The sequence below is a fragment of the Gadus chalcogrammus genome, chromosome 9 (assembly GCF_026213295.1).
Source record: "Gadus chalcogrammus isolate NIFS_2021 chromosome 9, NIFS_Gcha_1.0, whole genome shotgun sequence".
Classification (NCBI taxonomy): domain Eukaryota; kingdom Metazoa; phylum Chordata; class Actinopteri; order Gadiformes; family Gadidae; genus Gadus; species Gadus chalcogrammus.
In genome coordinates this window covers 21,999,764-22,015,097 of record NC_079420.1, presented here as the reverse complement: position 1 = coordinate 22,015,097, position 15,334 = coordinate 21,999,764, and the positions used below count along the sequence as shown (strand labels likewise).

General features: G+C 47.3%; 1 protein-coding gene across 1 annotated transcript in view; it reads left to right on the top strand.

Annotated features, from left to right (window-relative positions):
• The first annotated feature begins 238 nt into the window (after positions 1 to 238).
• megf11 (multiple EGF-like-domains 11) overlaps positions 239 to 15,334 on the top strand; it is a 55,526-nt gene continuing 40,430 nt past the window's right edge. Inside the window, exons 1-4 of the mRNA XM_056598677.1 lie at positions 239 to 315; positions 1,322 to 1,423; positions 1,532 to 1,632; positions 6,004 to 6,096. Coding sequence (XP_056454652.1) covers positions 239 to 315; positions 1,322 to 1,423; positions 1,532 to 1,632; positions 6,004 to 6,096 — 373 coding nt within the window. The remainder of the gene's footprint in view (positions 316 to 1,321; positions 1,424 to 1,531; positions 1,633 to 6,003; positions 6,097 to 15,334) is intronic.

The window sequence follows — 15,334 nt, the reverse complement described above, 5'->3', positions numbered from 1 at the left end:
GAGTCACAGGGGGGCAGGCTATCTCCGTACCTCCACGTGAGGCTTAAACCAGCACCGCTGGTCCCCATCCATCCATCCCCCCACCAGGGCATCGCCGTGCCCGTCCAGCCCGGGGATCTGTGGGACCGATCGGTGGGGCAGACGTCGGCCCGGCGCCCGGTCTCACCCCCTCCTCTTGCCCTCCTCAGGGCAGGTCATGGCCCTGCTGGCCCCTCCGGCGGCCTGGCCCCTGGTGGTGATGCTGGTCCTGGGGTTCAGCACCAGAGGACGGAGCCTCAACCCTGACGACCCCAACGTGTGCAGCCACTGGGAGAGGTGAGCAGGTGGCGCTGACGCCAGAGACAGAGATACGTTTTACAGCCGGCAGGAAATAACGAAGCAAAACCAAAGTTGGGGACCCATCCGACAAATGCTGTGAGACAATATGGGGGGGGGGGGGGGGGGGCGGAGACGCTGCCTAAGATGATATACGCAAGGCGATTGATCAGTGTCGGCCCCGGCCTAATCAATCACAGCAGTCCTGTAGCCTGAATAATTACGGGTTGTGCTGGCTAATGTCACTTGTGAGAAATAAGCAGTAATAAGTGCTGTCCCCACAGAGCAGAGGGGAGGGGGCTGAGAAGATGTATGCTCAGGGGGTTGACCCGACTGGGGCAGGATTGCTTAGAGGACCCGTAGCTGGACTGGAAAGCAGTTAAACAAATGTGTCTGAATTGCCTTCTACAGGGCCCTGGCAGCTCCTCTCATGGCCGGGATGTGGAATATTTAGATACTATATGCTTTGTTGTTCTCTACTTGCTCTAGCTACCTCTGGTTTGGCTCTGTTAATATAATTGACACATAAATACGATTTTATTGCGTTAAGACTCCTGTGGCCATCCTCCAAAGTATACTGCAAACCAAAACACAAGATGCCACTGAGTCCAAACAATTAGTTCAATGAATGATTTCTTAACTCAAATGTTAGAAAACCGTTCTTGCTTCTTTGATTAAACTATATGGATCAGAGTACAAAAAAAGGAAGTTTCTTAACAAATGTAGGATTGAGGGTCTGCACCTCCTCTCTACTGACTAAACTGTCAGTAAACAGATAACTCGAACTCAAACTCATGATTAAAAAGAATCCAAAATAATATGTGCTGCTTACATTTGAACATAATATGACTAAACCACGCAATGCCTTGAGAGGAATTATTAATTGACGGTTCAAAATGCATTTAGTTGGTGGGTAGATGAATATCTGTATACCATTTGCAAAAAAGCAGCCCAAATGAAATGCTGAAACCACAATGAAGTGTGAATTGTGTTGTGTGTTTGTCAGCTACGCCGTGACCATCCAGGAGTCCTACGCTCACCCCTTTGACCAGATCTATTACACCAGATGCACCGACATCCTCAACTGGTTTAAATGCACCAGGCACAGGTACTTATCTTTCAGTCTCCTTAGGAACATGTGATCAGGGTTTTCCAGCTTTGTTCCTCGTCCTGCTGATCAGAGGAACCCGTGTGTGTGTGTGTTTCCTCCCGTCAGGATCAGCTACAAGACTGCGTACCGCAGGGGCGTGAGGACCATGTATAGGCGCCGCTCCCAGTGTTGCCCTGGTTACTTTGAGAGCGGGGACTTGTGTGTTCGTGAGTAATCTTTCTTCTTTATTTTTGACGTGCGCGGCTGGTGCATAGATGGTATCTGTGCTTTAATGATCGCTCTCTCCGTCGCTCACAGGTAATGGTACAAAAAATACCCTGGTACTTTCAAAGAGCTTTTCATATCCTTGACTCACTGATAATATGTTTCCTCGCTACGTATACCCGAGCTGCTTGCCGGAGCAACGTTGTCCATCCAACTCGACACAAGTCGGAGAGTTCATTCCCGATTTTGTCATTCGGAGCACAATTCCACATATTTGCTCAATTTGGAGCAAATATGACATCTTTATTTGTCCTGCCAGAGCGACTTCATTAAGCCTCTGTTACATAACATGAATGCGGCCCACTAATGGGTGCTGGTGAGGCCCGGAGCGGGCACCTGTCTGCCCTCACTGCCTCATGTTTGGTGGGCGGCCTAATGAATCGTTACGCTCCAGTCGCTTGGCTAGCTGCGTGGACCCCAGTGTGCTTTGGCCTTTAGCCGTCTTTAAAAGCTGGAGGCTATTTTACTAGATGTCATCTATGGGGTTGGTCAGGGCGGGTTCATGTAAGGGCGGAGTCGACTGATCGAGGGCGTATGCATTAGTCATCAGAAGGGCTGTGAAACTATTTTTAAATGAATTGTTTTTTCCTCCCTTCTGAGTGTGTGAGGAATTGGTGTCGGTGGCACTTGGCCTGGCATTGTGTGGACAGAGCTCAGTGCGATATATTCATATTGGTGTTTTGAACAATAAAAATTACTTTCCCCCCTCTTTGCAAAGACAAGGGGCAATAGGGTAGTTTCATATTTTGCGGTTCTTTGCAAACTCTTTATTTCCCATTGAATCATCGTCACCACTATAGATTTCTACTCGTTGCACAATTGGGGCTGATGAATGGAAAGCTGCCCTAATTAAGCAATAATGAAAACCAAAACCAAACGATAAATACCACAAACGTGGAACTGAGAAGGAGAATTGGCTCTATACTTCTATATTTACCCTCTTGTGTTAATTACACGTCAATATCGAGCAGTGTACCGTATACAGACTAAAGCCTAGCCAAGAGCCATTGAATGAAACCATAATCCATTTATCTGACTGCAAACACAGGCACAAGCAGAGCACCCAAGTTACCTTCATAATGACCAAAGGCTGATAAAGAGCTCATGGGATATTTACCGTTTACTCAAAAGCAATAAAATCCTTACGGTATTAAATCAGTCAAGCTGTTCTCTATCAAACAACTGATCTATGATCTTTATTCACTATATGCTTGTGTCAGTGGGAGGGTGTAATTTTAATGGAACAATTAGGTGATAACCATTGATGCAATGTTGATGATGATTAGTTATCAGTTATTTCTAACTTTGTGCAATCCAATTTACTTTGTGTACAACTCAAGCGATATGTGATGTTGCCAATTGTGGCAACGACTTCTAAGATGTTTGCCGTGTTTTGTCACATGTAGGATCCAATCCTAATTACACCTGTGCCCACACACTGATTTACTCGAATAAAGGTTACGAAAGCAAGCTACACGTCTGAATAACATTGCTGTGTGTTCCTGTGGGCATATTTTTAATGGATCCTGTAATCCTTGCTGCTACTGCTGGCATGAGATTGACCTAATCATTAGAAGACATACGTTTACTTAATGAATTAATTCCCCTCTTAATGGGAGCAATCAGTTTGTTCTACCTGATTAATGACAGCAACAGGCTAATGACCGCAGGCTAAGTGCAGGGAATAATATGGTTAATTCTGGTGTCGGTTGCAGAGTGTCCCTTTTATCAAGTGTTGCTCTTTAATGTAGTCCTGCTAGTCCCACTAAGGCATATGAGAATGAGAATGTGTCATTGGTCCTAATGGCGGAGAGACTTGAAGCGGGTTTGATTTGAAGTTCTTTCCAGCGCTCGGCGCACTGGCTGGCACATTTTGCATTTGAGTTTTAATGATCGAAAAGGACCACCACCCCCCCCCCCCCCCCCCCCCTTCTCCCTAGAAAGGAATCATGTGCCTTTGATTTCCTTTTCATTTGGTAGCTGTTGCTTCTTATTTAATGTTCAAAGATGGTGATTCACCTCTCAGAGATGTATGGCGAGGTATGTACGAGAACATTAGAAGACCTTTTCTTTGGCTACGTTTTTACTACATCTGTCTGGAACAGACTAGATTCATTCAGCCACCCACATACATACAGATTGTTCTGTTTTTCATGACACAGTACACATTCAGACATTATGTTCATCACCTCAGGGAAGTGTGACTAATAATATACAATTGTCAGACTTTTCCCCCGCCAACCGTCAGAAAGCTCTTCCATCACAGGAAATGTGCAGGAAAAAAAACATAATTAGAGTGGTGTCGGCAAAGAGCAGGCTTATCAGCAGCCATTTTAAAAGATTGTAGGTTTTGCTGAAAGAGAACTCAAATTTATTAACACTGTATGAGCGATGCCAATTAGCTCCATTGTTCCCTGTCCTGATAACACATCTGCATAATGAGTTAGATTAGCCTTTTATCTAGATGAAAGACTGGGGCCTGACAGATTCCGCAGACGTGAGTTAAGCAGAGTGATTCATAAATTTCAATTAAAATGAAAGGTCTACTTCCTTCTTTATTACGCCTTCTCCTCAGCCGTACGCCGCTTTTAGATCTCAGGAGGAGAGCGCGCTTTATCCTTCTCCCCATAGTCGAAGAAGAAACGTCATTTCCATTTTTCTAAAGGATAAGACACACATTTGCATGTTCCCTGCGCGGCTGCTGATCGGAATTTGCTGATTGAAACGAAACAGAATCGAGTCATCGTGGTGACATTGAAATCCCCGTCTCCTCCTCCCTACCTTCAGTCGCCGGCTTACATGTACACGTACACACATTGATTACAGACAGTGGATTTGATGTCTTCGTCAGCAGAAATGTTGAAACTCCGTTCCCCAGCCAGACTCACACACAAACACACACACCGACACACACACACACGGAAAGACGCAGGTTGATTGTCCACTGTCTCGCTGCGATTGGAAAGCTGGGCATTGCCTGCTTAGCCTGGCTCGCAGAGCATCTCTGCATTATCTCTCCGTCTCTGATTCACCATTCTTGCCTTAGGAACATTTCCCTGCCAGTAGGCACTGGCTTTGGGGTTCGTTTGAGATTCTCTACTCCCCCCCCCCCCCCCCCCATCCTCTCCCTCCAGCCCCCTCCCCCTCTCCTCCCCTCTCCCCTCTCCCCTCGGTGGAGTCCAATCGAAGGCAGATTGAGTGATAATCTATAGCAGCGCTGCTTGTGGCCTGCTCCTGCTGACTCTTCTGCCTGCAGGCAGGAAGAACAGCGCCAGCCTCTGCCAACAGCTGCACCGTTTCCCCTTTCAGTAACCACCTTGTTGCGGGGGGGAAATTATCCCGGTATCCCCCCATACAGCCGTGTTAAAATGATATCGAGTCTTGACATACAAAGTGTGACGCAAGTCAATGAAAGGCGTCTGATGCAGCATGGGGGGTTGCCGGTCGTTGACTCATTGGTTCATGCAAGGTGTGTTTCATCCATTATCCATCCATCACTCCGTCCATTCCAGAAATGTGAGAGACTCGCATGCTGCTGATTTCCGTTGAGCATGACTAAAGTTTGGTTCCCACATTACCTCGGATCTCTACTTGCTGAGATAAAGCTTCTATCCCTCTGGACAGACCGCCTTGGACATCACGGGATCACCCTCGCTTAGTGCCTGTTGTCTTACGCTATATTTCTGGGCACCAATAGACGAGCAACGTGGAAAGGAAACCGAATATCCATTTAGGTCACTTCATTATCCTGCTGAACAAAACTTCTTCCGCAACTCTTCTTTGAAAGGAGCTCCCAGGAATACTAATGGTGTCCTAATCAATGTGGTGCCGTGTTGCTCAATATGCATGATCAAGAAAAGCTGCACACTTGGTAAACAGCGCAGCACCCCCCGGAGCCGATACGTTAGAGTGTGGCTATGACAAAGCGCAAGGTGATCAAATTACAAGGGATTTACAGTATTCTCTGCTCCGGCCTGCCGCGAGCCAATGGGACGGGGAGAGGCAGGTCTCGACGTGATAAAGACGTGATGTTGACGGAGGACTCCATCCGCTAACAAATCATTGGGCTTAGTGTCAAGTCGAGGTGATGGCTATTAAATATGAATGCCACGGCTCAATTTGAGCCCGGATGGCCCGACGGGGGATTCCTCGTGGGCCGGTTAATGGGCCTGCAGCTGTCAGCTCTGCAAGTCCCATAATGCAGCAGTGGTTTGATTGTATACGCGGTGAGAGGAAGTGTTCTTTGTGTGTGTTCGGAGGCGTCGGCCGTCCCACTATTAACGAGGAGGTGTTTGTGTGTTTGTGTGTTTCAGCGCTCTGCACGGAGGAATGCTCCCATGGCCGCTGCGTCTCCCCAGACACCTGCCAGTGTGAGCCCGGCTGGGGCGGACTGGACTGCTCCAGTGGTGAGAGACCCTATCTGGATTCTCACAGATAAGACCCTACATTCATCACCTAAAAGCGGAATGCAGACGCACTCAAATCTGGCACGTTTTGTTTCGCTTCCTTTGCTTCCTCTTTGATTTGACCAATCACATTGCAGGAGGCGGAGCTCTGTAAGCGTGTCATTGGCCATCGGAAACCCGGCCAGCAGTAGTGAACTGTAAATGAAAATGTCCTTAAACGTTTCAAATAACCACTGGGCAGAGTGACCACTGTAGAAAAACGACTGGGCCCGGGCTGTGTAACCACCCATCCCCCAGATCATCTTCTTCACTAAACATAATAGTAGTGTCCCCCCCACTCGGCACTGTCTGGCCTTGGGGCACTGCGCTCATATTTTTAGGTTTGTAATGCGAATAGAAATGTGGCCGATTTTTAAGAGAATCCACATAAACAACAAGGTGTTGTGTCCCAATGATACCGCTGTCAAGACTTTGGTAATCACAAGTACTGAGTTATGAGATGACGTTGAGTCATTGAGGGTGGACATACCCCAAGGAGCAGGTCGGTAGTTAAGAGGATGTTCATCTTTCAACTTAGAGCATAGAGTGAAAAATAATCCACTCCTAGGCCTTTTAGAAGTCAACACAAGTTGAAGTTGTGTGTTAGCTGTAAAGCATGTCCTTGTTATGAGCTCAGCTCTCGTGGTGGTGAAGGTCACCCCCCTCCTCTTCCTCTCTGCTTTCTGCCGACGGGAAAGGTAAGCCACAATGAATGCGTCTTCATCTGCTGAAAGTGGAAGTGATTTGCTTGATGAACACCTTGATGAACACAGTGGACGCAATTCATGGTTGCCTCCCCTCTCCTTCACACAGACACACACACACACGCACACACACACACACACACACACACACACACACACACACACACACACACACACACACACACACACACACACACACACGGACACAAACACATGTAGCTATGCACGCACAAAACAGACACACACAGGCACGCATTTACTCACACACACACACACACACACACACACACACACACACATATACACACACACACACACACTCACACACACACACACACACACACACACACACACACACACACACACACACACACACACACACACACACACACGCACACAGGGACACAGACAAATACACACACTGACATGCGCGCGGGCACGCATGCACACACAAACATAAAAACACACGCGCTGGCATGCACACACACACCAATACACAGGCATATAGAAACACACCAACACACACACGCACACACACCGACACACAATTGCAACATCCCTTGTGTCAGCAGAGTGCTGCGCTGCTGTGTGAATCCTGATGAGACGGGTGTCTGCGGGCCGTGCTATGGAATGATGAATAGATTAGAGGAACCACCGCGGCAGCCCCTCTGGCGGCGGCTACCCCCCTCACCCTGAGACCCCCGAGCAGAGGGCAGGGGAGGGGAGCCGGGCAGACCTTCTGGAGTCAGCCCCCCTCCCTCAGTGGCTCAGGGGGTAGAGCCGGAGGCAACCCGGAAGGTTGCTAGTTCGATCCCCGGTTCCTCCTAGCTAAGCGTGGTTGAGGTGTCCCTGAGCAAGGCACCTCACCCTCACTGCACCTGATGAGCTGGCTGTCGCCTTTCTGGTTGACAACGCCGTCACGTGTGAATGTGTGAATGTTTGGCAATCATTTTTATTGCTTTGAGTGGCCTCTGGTTAGAAAGGTGCGGTATAAATACAAATACATTCTCAACAGGGAAGATGCTATCGACTGCTAGGGAATATTTATGAGTGTATAGGGGCATTGGAATTAGTTGAAATGAAAGTAAACAAAAGGTTCCATGACTAGGGGAGCAGAGATTTGCACACTTGCCGACAAGCGGTGGTGTGATGTGTATTGCGATCTGCATTGCTATTGCGCGCAGTGTTTCTAACCCCATGACTTAAGTGAATCTGTTTGTTTCAATGGCTCTTTAGTCGTGTGCTCATAACCTTCACCAGATATACTTAGGGATGAGTGATGGTGGTGAAAGTCATATCAGTGGTGCTGTGGTATGGATCTATGACTTTTCATTAACAAAAGAGCCATTCCCTGATTACCGGCCGCGTGTAAATCAGCATCTCTTGCTCTGTGGTGCGGCCGTTTGGAGCTGGATTCATGGGGCTAAGTGACAGCGCTGTGCTGTTTGCCTCTCGTCACGTCCACAGACCTGCCGCTGAGGGCTGGTGACTGGCCCTAAGATAAGAATAGGTTCACCTTTCCCCCCCCCCCCCCTTGGGAATACATGTACTGATATGCATACGTTGGCCGGGTGCAAGTGCAGCGTTAATTCCCCCTTATTAAAGCCGACCTGATGATTCACACAGTGGCATTATTCATAACTTTGCATTTCCATAACCGGCGCGGTTCCAGGGTTTTTCATTTACAAGCTTTCATCTGTAGAAATGAGGAATGAGTGCCAATATTTTAATTAAATCTGCCCCCCTTTCTTTCACATAAATAGCGCACCATTCCCTTTATTTCTCTCTGTAATTTAACTTGCTCCCAGCAAAGGTGATCAGGGTTTACTAGTGGTCCCTGTGTGAGTGGCTTCGTCTCCTACTCTACGGCCCACTGAACGGAGGAGCACCTCAACTCCTATTCACTTTAGCGCACATCCACAGCGGCGCTGTAAGCTATATCTGTCAAGGTATTCATCCAAGGCTTTGTTTTTCATGGTGTCGGTATTTTGTACTGAAAGAAAGACAGAATTATCTGGCAGCAAAGCAGCAAGTCCGAAAACACGAGTGTGCAGACCCACGTGTGTGCAGGCACCCAGCAGTGTGTGCAGAGACTCATGTGTGCACGAGCACCCAGCAGTGCGTGCAGCCACTCAGGGGTGACTCGCCGGCGCAAGAGCAGCGTGAGGCCAACGCCACGGCCCTCTGCCAACGATCTGACAGAGGATCAAAGGCTTGGACCTCCTTTCTGGAGCAATACCCAACAGGACACAGTGTGTGCGTCTATATGGGTCAGCTGGTGAAAACGCTGGAGGAGAAAATGAGGAAAGAAAGACGTTTTAACGGCTAACAGCTAGCGACGGCGCGGATGGGCAGACGGGCAGGGGATAAGTCGTGGGTTGCTGTGGTGTTGCGGGAGGAGAATATTACCTGGCCTCACCCGCGGGTGTCTGCTGGCTCTCGCCGGAGAGAGATGCTGCATCCTTGTCTCTCGGCCCCAGGCTGGATCTGACCTGTGACCCCTCTCAGAGAGACGGGGTGTCGCCAGACAATCTGAACAACACAGCGCTCCGGTGAATGCTGAACAGAGGTCTATCCGAGGCACAATATCCAAGTACATTTCACTGAGGCTTGACAATTTAATTTTTTACTTTTTTTGCGAGTTGGGTGTTGTTATCACAGGCTCTTGTGTGCTTTTTGTTTAGTTTCTTAACATAGCATAAGCAATGTCTTTCTCGAAATGAGAAAAAGTCACAACGGTTGTTTTTTCTGTTCAACTCACCGGTCACGCACTCTGCTTCAAAGTGGCGGTGACCTCTCTGTTTCAGCTGCAATGCGAACACTATAAGATCTAAAGAGAAAAGTATTTTGGGTTAAGAGTTTTCAGAGTATCCCCATTGTTAAGTCCCATGTTATCTTTTTAGTACCGTCGTTGTGTATGAAGCGTTAAAACGAGCGATGTTGATGGATATGAAACATACCACACAACATAGCGTGATACTATAGGTGTCCGGGAAGTTTACCCCTCACTGGGACACAAAAATTATATAAACAGATTCTCTGGTGGAGCTTCCCCCTCCACAAACACCGTAGCGTTATACTCTACGTTTCCGAGGAGCCTAACTCTCTCTTGGACGCGAACATCAAATTCCACGGCTACCCAGAAGGAGCTCCACACATCCGCACATCCTCACACACCGTGGCGTATTCTATATCTGAGAAGCTTATCCCTCTCTTGGACACAGTCCTCAACATCAACCGCTGCCAAGACGGAGCTCCACTCATCCACACACACCTCACACACACCAGGCTTACCACACCGCGCAAGTGGAGTGTGTGAGTCCGAGAAGCTCCACTTTATCTCAGACGCTGCAGCCAAGGGCTGACCAGTCAGAGCTCTGCTCTTCCACACACACTGCTGTTTGGTCTCCCTTCGTTGAAGTCCTTTTTCCACTCTACTTCGACGTGAGGAAAGCCACCGGCGTTCAGATAAAAGTGGAACGTTAACTAGTTTTGGAAAGACTGGATAGGATTTTAATCCTGTTTTCTCTAAATTAGGCTCCAATTTCAGTGAAAGCTATATAATGGCCTAGATTACCATGTTGATGATACTAATAAGACGTATTACCATGTTCTAAACAAAAACAAATTGTGGTTTCATTGCTCTTTAAGTTTCAAGTTTATGTATGTGTGTGTATGTGTGTTTCTTATGGACAAGAGCAGATAGACGTTGAAGACTGTGTGTTCATCATACACTAATAACCACAACGTCTGTGACTCAGTACTGCTGGTAGACTCTGTGTGGTAATAGCTCTCTAATGCAGACAGCGGTAGAGTGGGTAATGTACACACAGTCTCGGTTAAGGCTATAAAATATATGATCCAATGGAGCACATTGATTACTGACACCTCTTAAGTTGAGCTATGAATAACTGAAATATGCCTTAATGTGGCACTTTCAGTGGGCCGTTCTTGACTCAATCATGGAGGATATGTTTGCACAGTATATTCGCAGAGTTTAAAATCAATGCCCCCTTTCAAGGTAAATGAGGAGTTTCAAGGATGTCTTCCCAGAGTTAACCCTCACCCATCCTTTGTGTTTGAAGACGAAATCAATGTCATTTAATAGCCATATCTAATGTGTCTCTCCCCATGGTCAGTCAGCCACGGGCTATGTGCTCCGCACACCAGCTTATACTAGATAATACTGGATAATACTGCATAATAGACCAGGCTGTGCCCCGCCTGGCCATCACTTCCATTAATGAAGGAGGCGATGGTCAATATTATGAAACTCTTGAGATAGACCTGTGTGGGTTAGTGTTAGGGTGCTTGCCTGCGTGTGTGCGTGCGTGAATGTACGTGTGTGTGTGTCTGTGTGTGCGTGTGTGTGTGTACGTGTGTGTGTGTGTGTGTGTGTGTGTGTGTGTGTGTGTGTGTGTGTGTGTGTGTACAGTTTCTTTGCGATTAATCTCTCATTATTGTGCTCCAATCGTATTTCCATGGCGTCAGCATTGCTACGAGTTACACCCCACCATAAAAAGCATGGTTTTATGTTTTTCTCAAAGAAGCTCTCCTGTCTCCTGTCCCAGTGGTTCAGATGCACTTGTCAATATTCAAGTGCCTATGAATGAGCGATGGAGACAGGGAGGGGGTGGCCCATTCAGACCAGCGATTGCCTACGACTACCTGCTCCCCAAGTTGTGTAGCTAGCGGTCTCGCACCATCGTTAGCTGAGCAGGACTGGATCTGGGGGTGGATGGCTCGATGTGTACATCATTCTGTGTGTGTGTGTGTGTGTGTGTGTGTGTGTGTGTGTGTGTGTGTGTGTGTGTGTGTGTGTGCGTGTGTGTGTGTGTGCGTGTGCGTGCGCGTGTGTGTGCGTGCGCGTGTGTGTGTGTGTGTGTGTGTGTGTGTGTGTTTTGTGGGAGTCTATATTGGCAGATATGCAATAAGTAATATGTCTGGAAAAATGTTGGCCCAAAAACCGAGCAGAATCCTAAAATAGTAGGATTTGATCGGGCCACATACATTTTTAGTAAGAGGAAGTCTACATCGATGGAATTCCTCATTACACCAAACTGCAGCGAATCCCTTAAAAAAGATCCATAAATATTCTTACTGTACTGTTCTAAAGGGCATAAATTAAGGCTATTGCTTATGACAATCAATGCCGACTGACTCCTCGGCTCTCGTAGATCAAAGCACTGAGGCGATGATATTCCAGGTTTACGATCAGTTCATGGGGTCTTTGTTGAACCAGATATTCAGTATTTAAGATTAGTTGTCTGTTACGGTGTGTGCGTGCGTGTGCGTGCATGCATCTGTGTGTATATGTGTGTGTGTGTGTGTGTGTGTGCGTGTCTCCTGCACACACGTGAGCCCTCCTGTGCCAGCCTGCTGTAGTATCTGTACGGTGTGAGTCTCAGTATGTAAGGCTGGAGCCAATTTAGCCGTGTGACCGTCACAGTGACAGAGATCCTCATCTCAGTCGCGGGTTGCTGAATCAGGAGCCTCTGAATCCGGGGCTTCCTCTCTCAGAGCTCACCGAGGGAGACCGCCTCCGACAGTACCGTTTGATTGTCTATATCACTCATGTATATCCACACACGGATCTCGTAAAAAAATATTCTGTGGAGGGTATGGTGACCCACTTAAGATCAGCCATATAGTGAACGAACCCGGGGAAACGGGTGTCATTATTCCTTATTTTCCCAGCACACTCATCCCAACAGTCATCCTATCTGGTATAGGATGACTGATATTGATGTTTGATGGTGTTTGAACAGCAGGGAGTCTGACCAATAACAAAACGGCATTTTGGAGGGCACCCTTTTTAGCCGAAGGAGCGGGAACCCCCCGTCGTCCCGCCGTGTCCACGGTGTACAGTGAACGCCTCGCTGTGAACCCCTAGTCTCCTAACACCTGTCCTCTCTCACACCCCACGCAATGCTCGCTGTGGATTGACTTTGACCAGCCCTGACGTTACCTTTCTCTCTTTTTTTCTCCAACTGTTCCATTAAGCAGGATTTATGGTTCCCTTGGAGTTCACTGCTCCATTAACTTTGGGGAAATGCCAACAGCTTGTGTGGCCTGGTGTGTGTAGGTGTAGGTGTGTGTGTGTGTGTGTGTGTGTGTGTGTGTGTGTGTGTGTGTGTGTGTGTGTGTGTGTGTGTTGTGTGTGTGTGTGTGTGTGTGTGTGTGTGTGTGTGTGTGTGTGTGTGTGTGTGTGTCTGTGTGTGTGTGCCTGTGTGTGTGTGTGTGTTTGGTGTGTGTGTGTTTTTGTATCGGTACGTGTATTTGTCTGTATGTGTGTGTGTCCATCCTGTTGTCTATATGTCCCTAAGTGTGTGTGTTGATGGTGATAAAGTAACAATATACTATTCTTATAATGTTTTCCGGGCTTTGAACTCTTATGTTTTCATGACAACGTTGATCAAATACGGCATTTCTGACAAGCCACAGAAGGCCGACTCGGCTCTCACTGTCAGTATCATGTGGGAAATTCGATTTATTGATCCAGCACAAAAACGCACAAGGGCGGTTTACCCAGCAATGAAAATATGCATAGATGACTTAATTAAATGGACTACAGACAAACATCTTACCTCTCATTGGTGGACCAAGCCGTCTGCAATGGGCTGGAATGCCATGATAACAGGAGCCAGATATAATATCTGGTGAATACTAATGTGGAACAAAGCCTCACTTGGGGGGGTCGTTTCACAGTGCCTGCCTCCCAGTTGATTTCATGCTCCGTTGCCGTGTTTATGAAGTTTGTTGCCGCGGCCCCCGATTGATTTCATTGATCATTGCCTTTAATGGCCTACCTAGCATCCAGTGCGCGCTACATACACATCATAAACCTGTTACTGTGTGCTGGCAGTTGCATCACGCTCTTCCCCTTCTTCTGGGGGAGTAGCTGCAGAGTGGCGGCGACGGGGCCCCTCTTTGAGGAGCCTGCCACGGGCCCCCGGGGGGCCGCCTGCGAGGGGCTTTTATCTCAAAGCTGTGACACCAAGTCCTCTGTTTTATTTATAAGTCGTCAGGCGGGGGAGGGGGGGCTGTTACAGTACACAGCGTTACAAAAGCCTCATTAGACAAAGAGCATATTACAAACAAACCTCGAACGATTACAAAACAAACGTTCTGATTGTGTCATTGTCAGTATCATGTGGGAAATGCAATGGCGTCTCCCCAGCTGGATGAACAACCAATCCAACAATGCCACCCCAATTAAAACAGCCTGTTATAAACATTTGTAGGAAACAAAACCCTAATTCCCGTCAACAGTGCAATGTTATCCTAGTTAAGTCTGGACCGATAATGTTAAGCTATGCGTGGCAGAATATGTATAATTATTATTGCTTTGATAGCTCATTTGTTAATTCTGTTAACAGATCATTGCTACAGCACCCGTCAACGTTAATACGTCAAATTTCCAATTACGTAAATATCATCCAAATGTCTATTACAGGTGGCTTTGGAGTGTGTCGCATAATTATGTAGCAAGGTCCATTGCTCCACTCAGCCTAGGTGACTTTTACTGGGCTCCTCCAGACAAGGACGCAGGGCGGCGGGGTTGAGAGTCTATTGGACGGCTTGCAGACGATGATGCACGACGCTGGTGCTCCATGTTGCCATGCAGGTGATCTCTCTCCCTGAGTGTATGTGGGCTGATGGCTGGTTTAACCTGTGCACATTGATTTCTCAAAGCACACAACAGGTGTGCAGCCTCCCCCAGCCCAAAAGACCAATCAGTCTTACTTGGGTCAGGTGAGGCTGCTTAACCAGCCATCATCCACACACACTCCACATCCCCCCTTAACCACGATGGTGCCAGTTGGAAACAATTATCCACTTGGACCAAATCCCAATTGTGAACGTGTTTGTAACTTTTGTGTGAGGAATCCCTACTATGCGTTTCTTCTCAAGATTTCTTCCTTGCTAATTCAAGGGAGTTTTTTCTTGCCCATGTGGGGGCTTGGGTAAAGGGGGGTGTCATAAATATTTGGCCTGTTAAGCCCTTTGAGACTGTAATGGTGATTAAGGGCTATACAAACAAAATTGAATTTAATTGAATTGAATTCAGCAGTTGAGATTTAACTTAATTCCATTGATACTTTTCATCAGAAAAGTATCAGAACCACTCCATGTAGCATTCGTTTATGATTATTCATTTTAGTGTGTGGTGTGGTCCTTTTAAATCCATTTAAATAAGTAAGGGATAATGCCGACGAGGTGTCCATTATCAGGAATTATGGGACGATGCGGAGGCCTTAGAACCGTCCGACACGCAGCGGAGGACAGTTGCCTCCGTGAAGTCCAGTCCAAGAAAATAATTTAAGACCATTCATTTATATTTTCATGCATTTTACAATGCGAATATAAAGTTTTTCAAAAGCCATAACTTAGTTTCCCTGGTAACGCCTGAAGGTTTGACTAACAACCTGGAACAAACATCACCCTCCCGTAGTTTCTTAATGCAACGGAAACGTGGCTCACTCCTCCTTAAA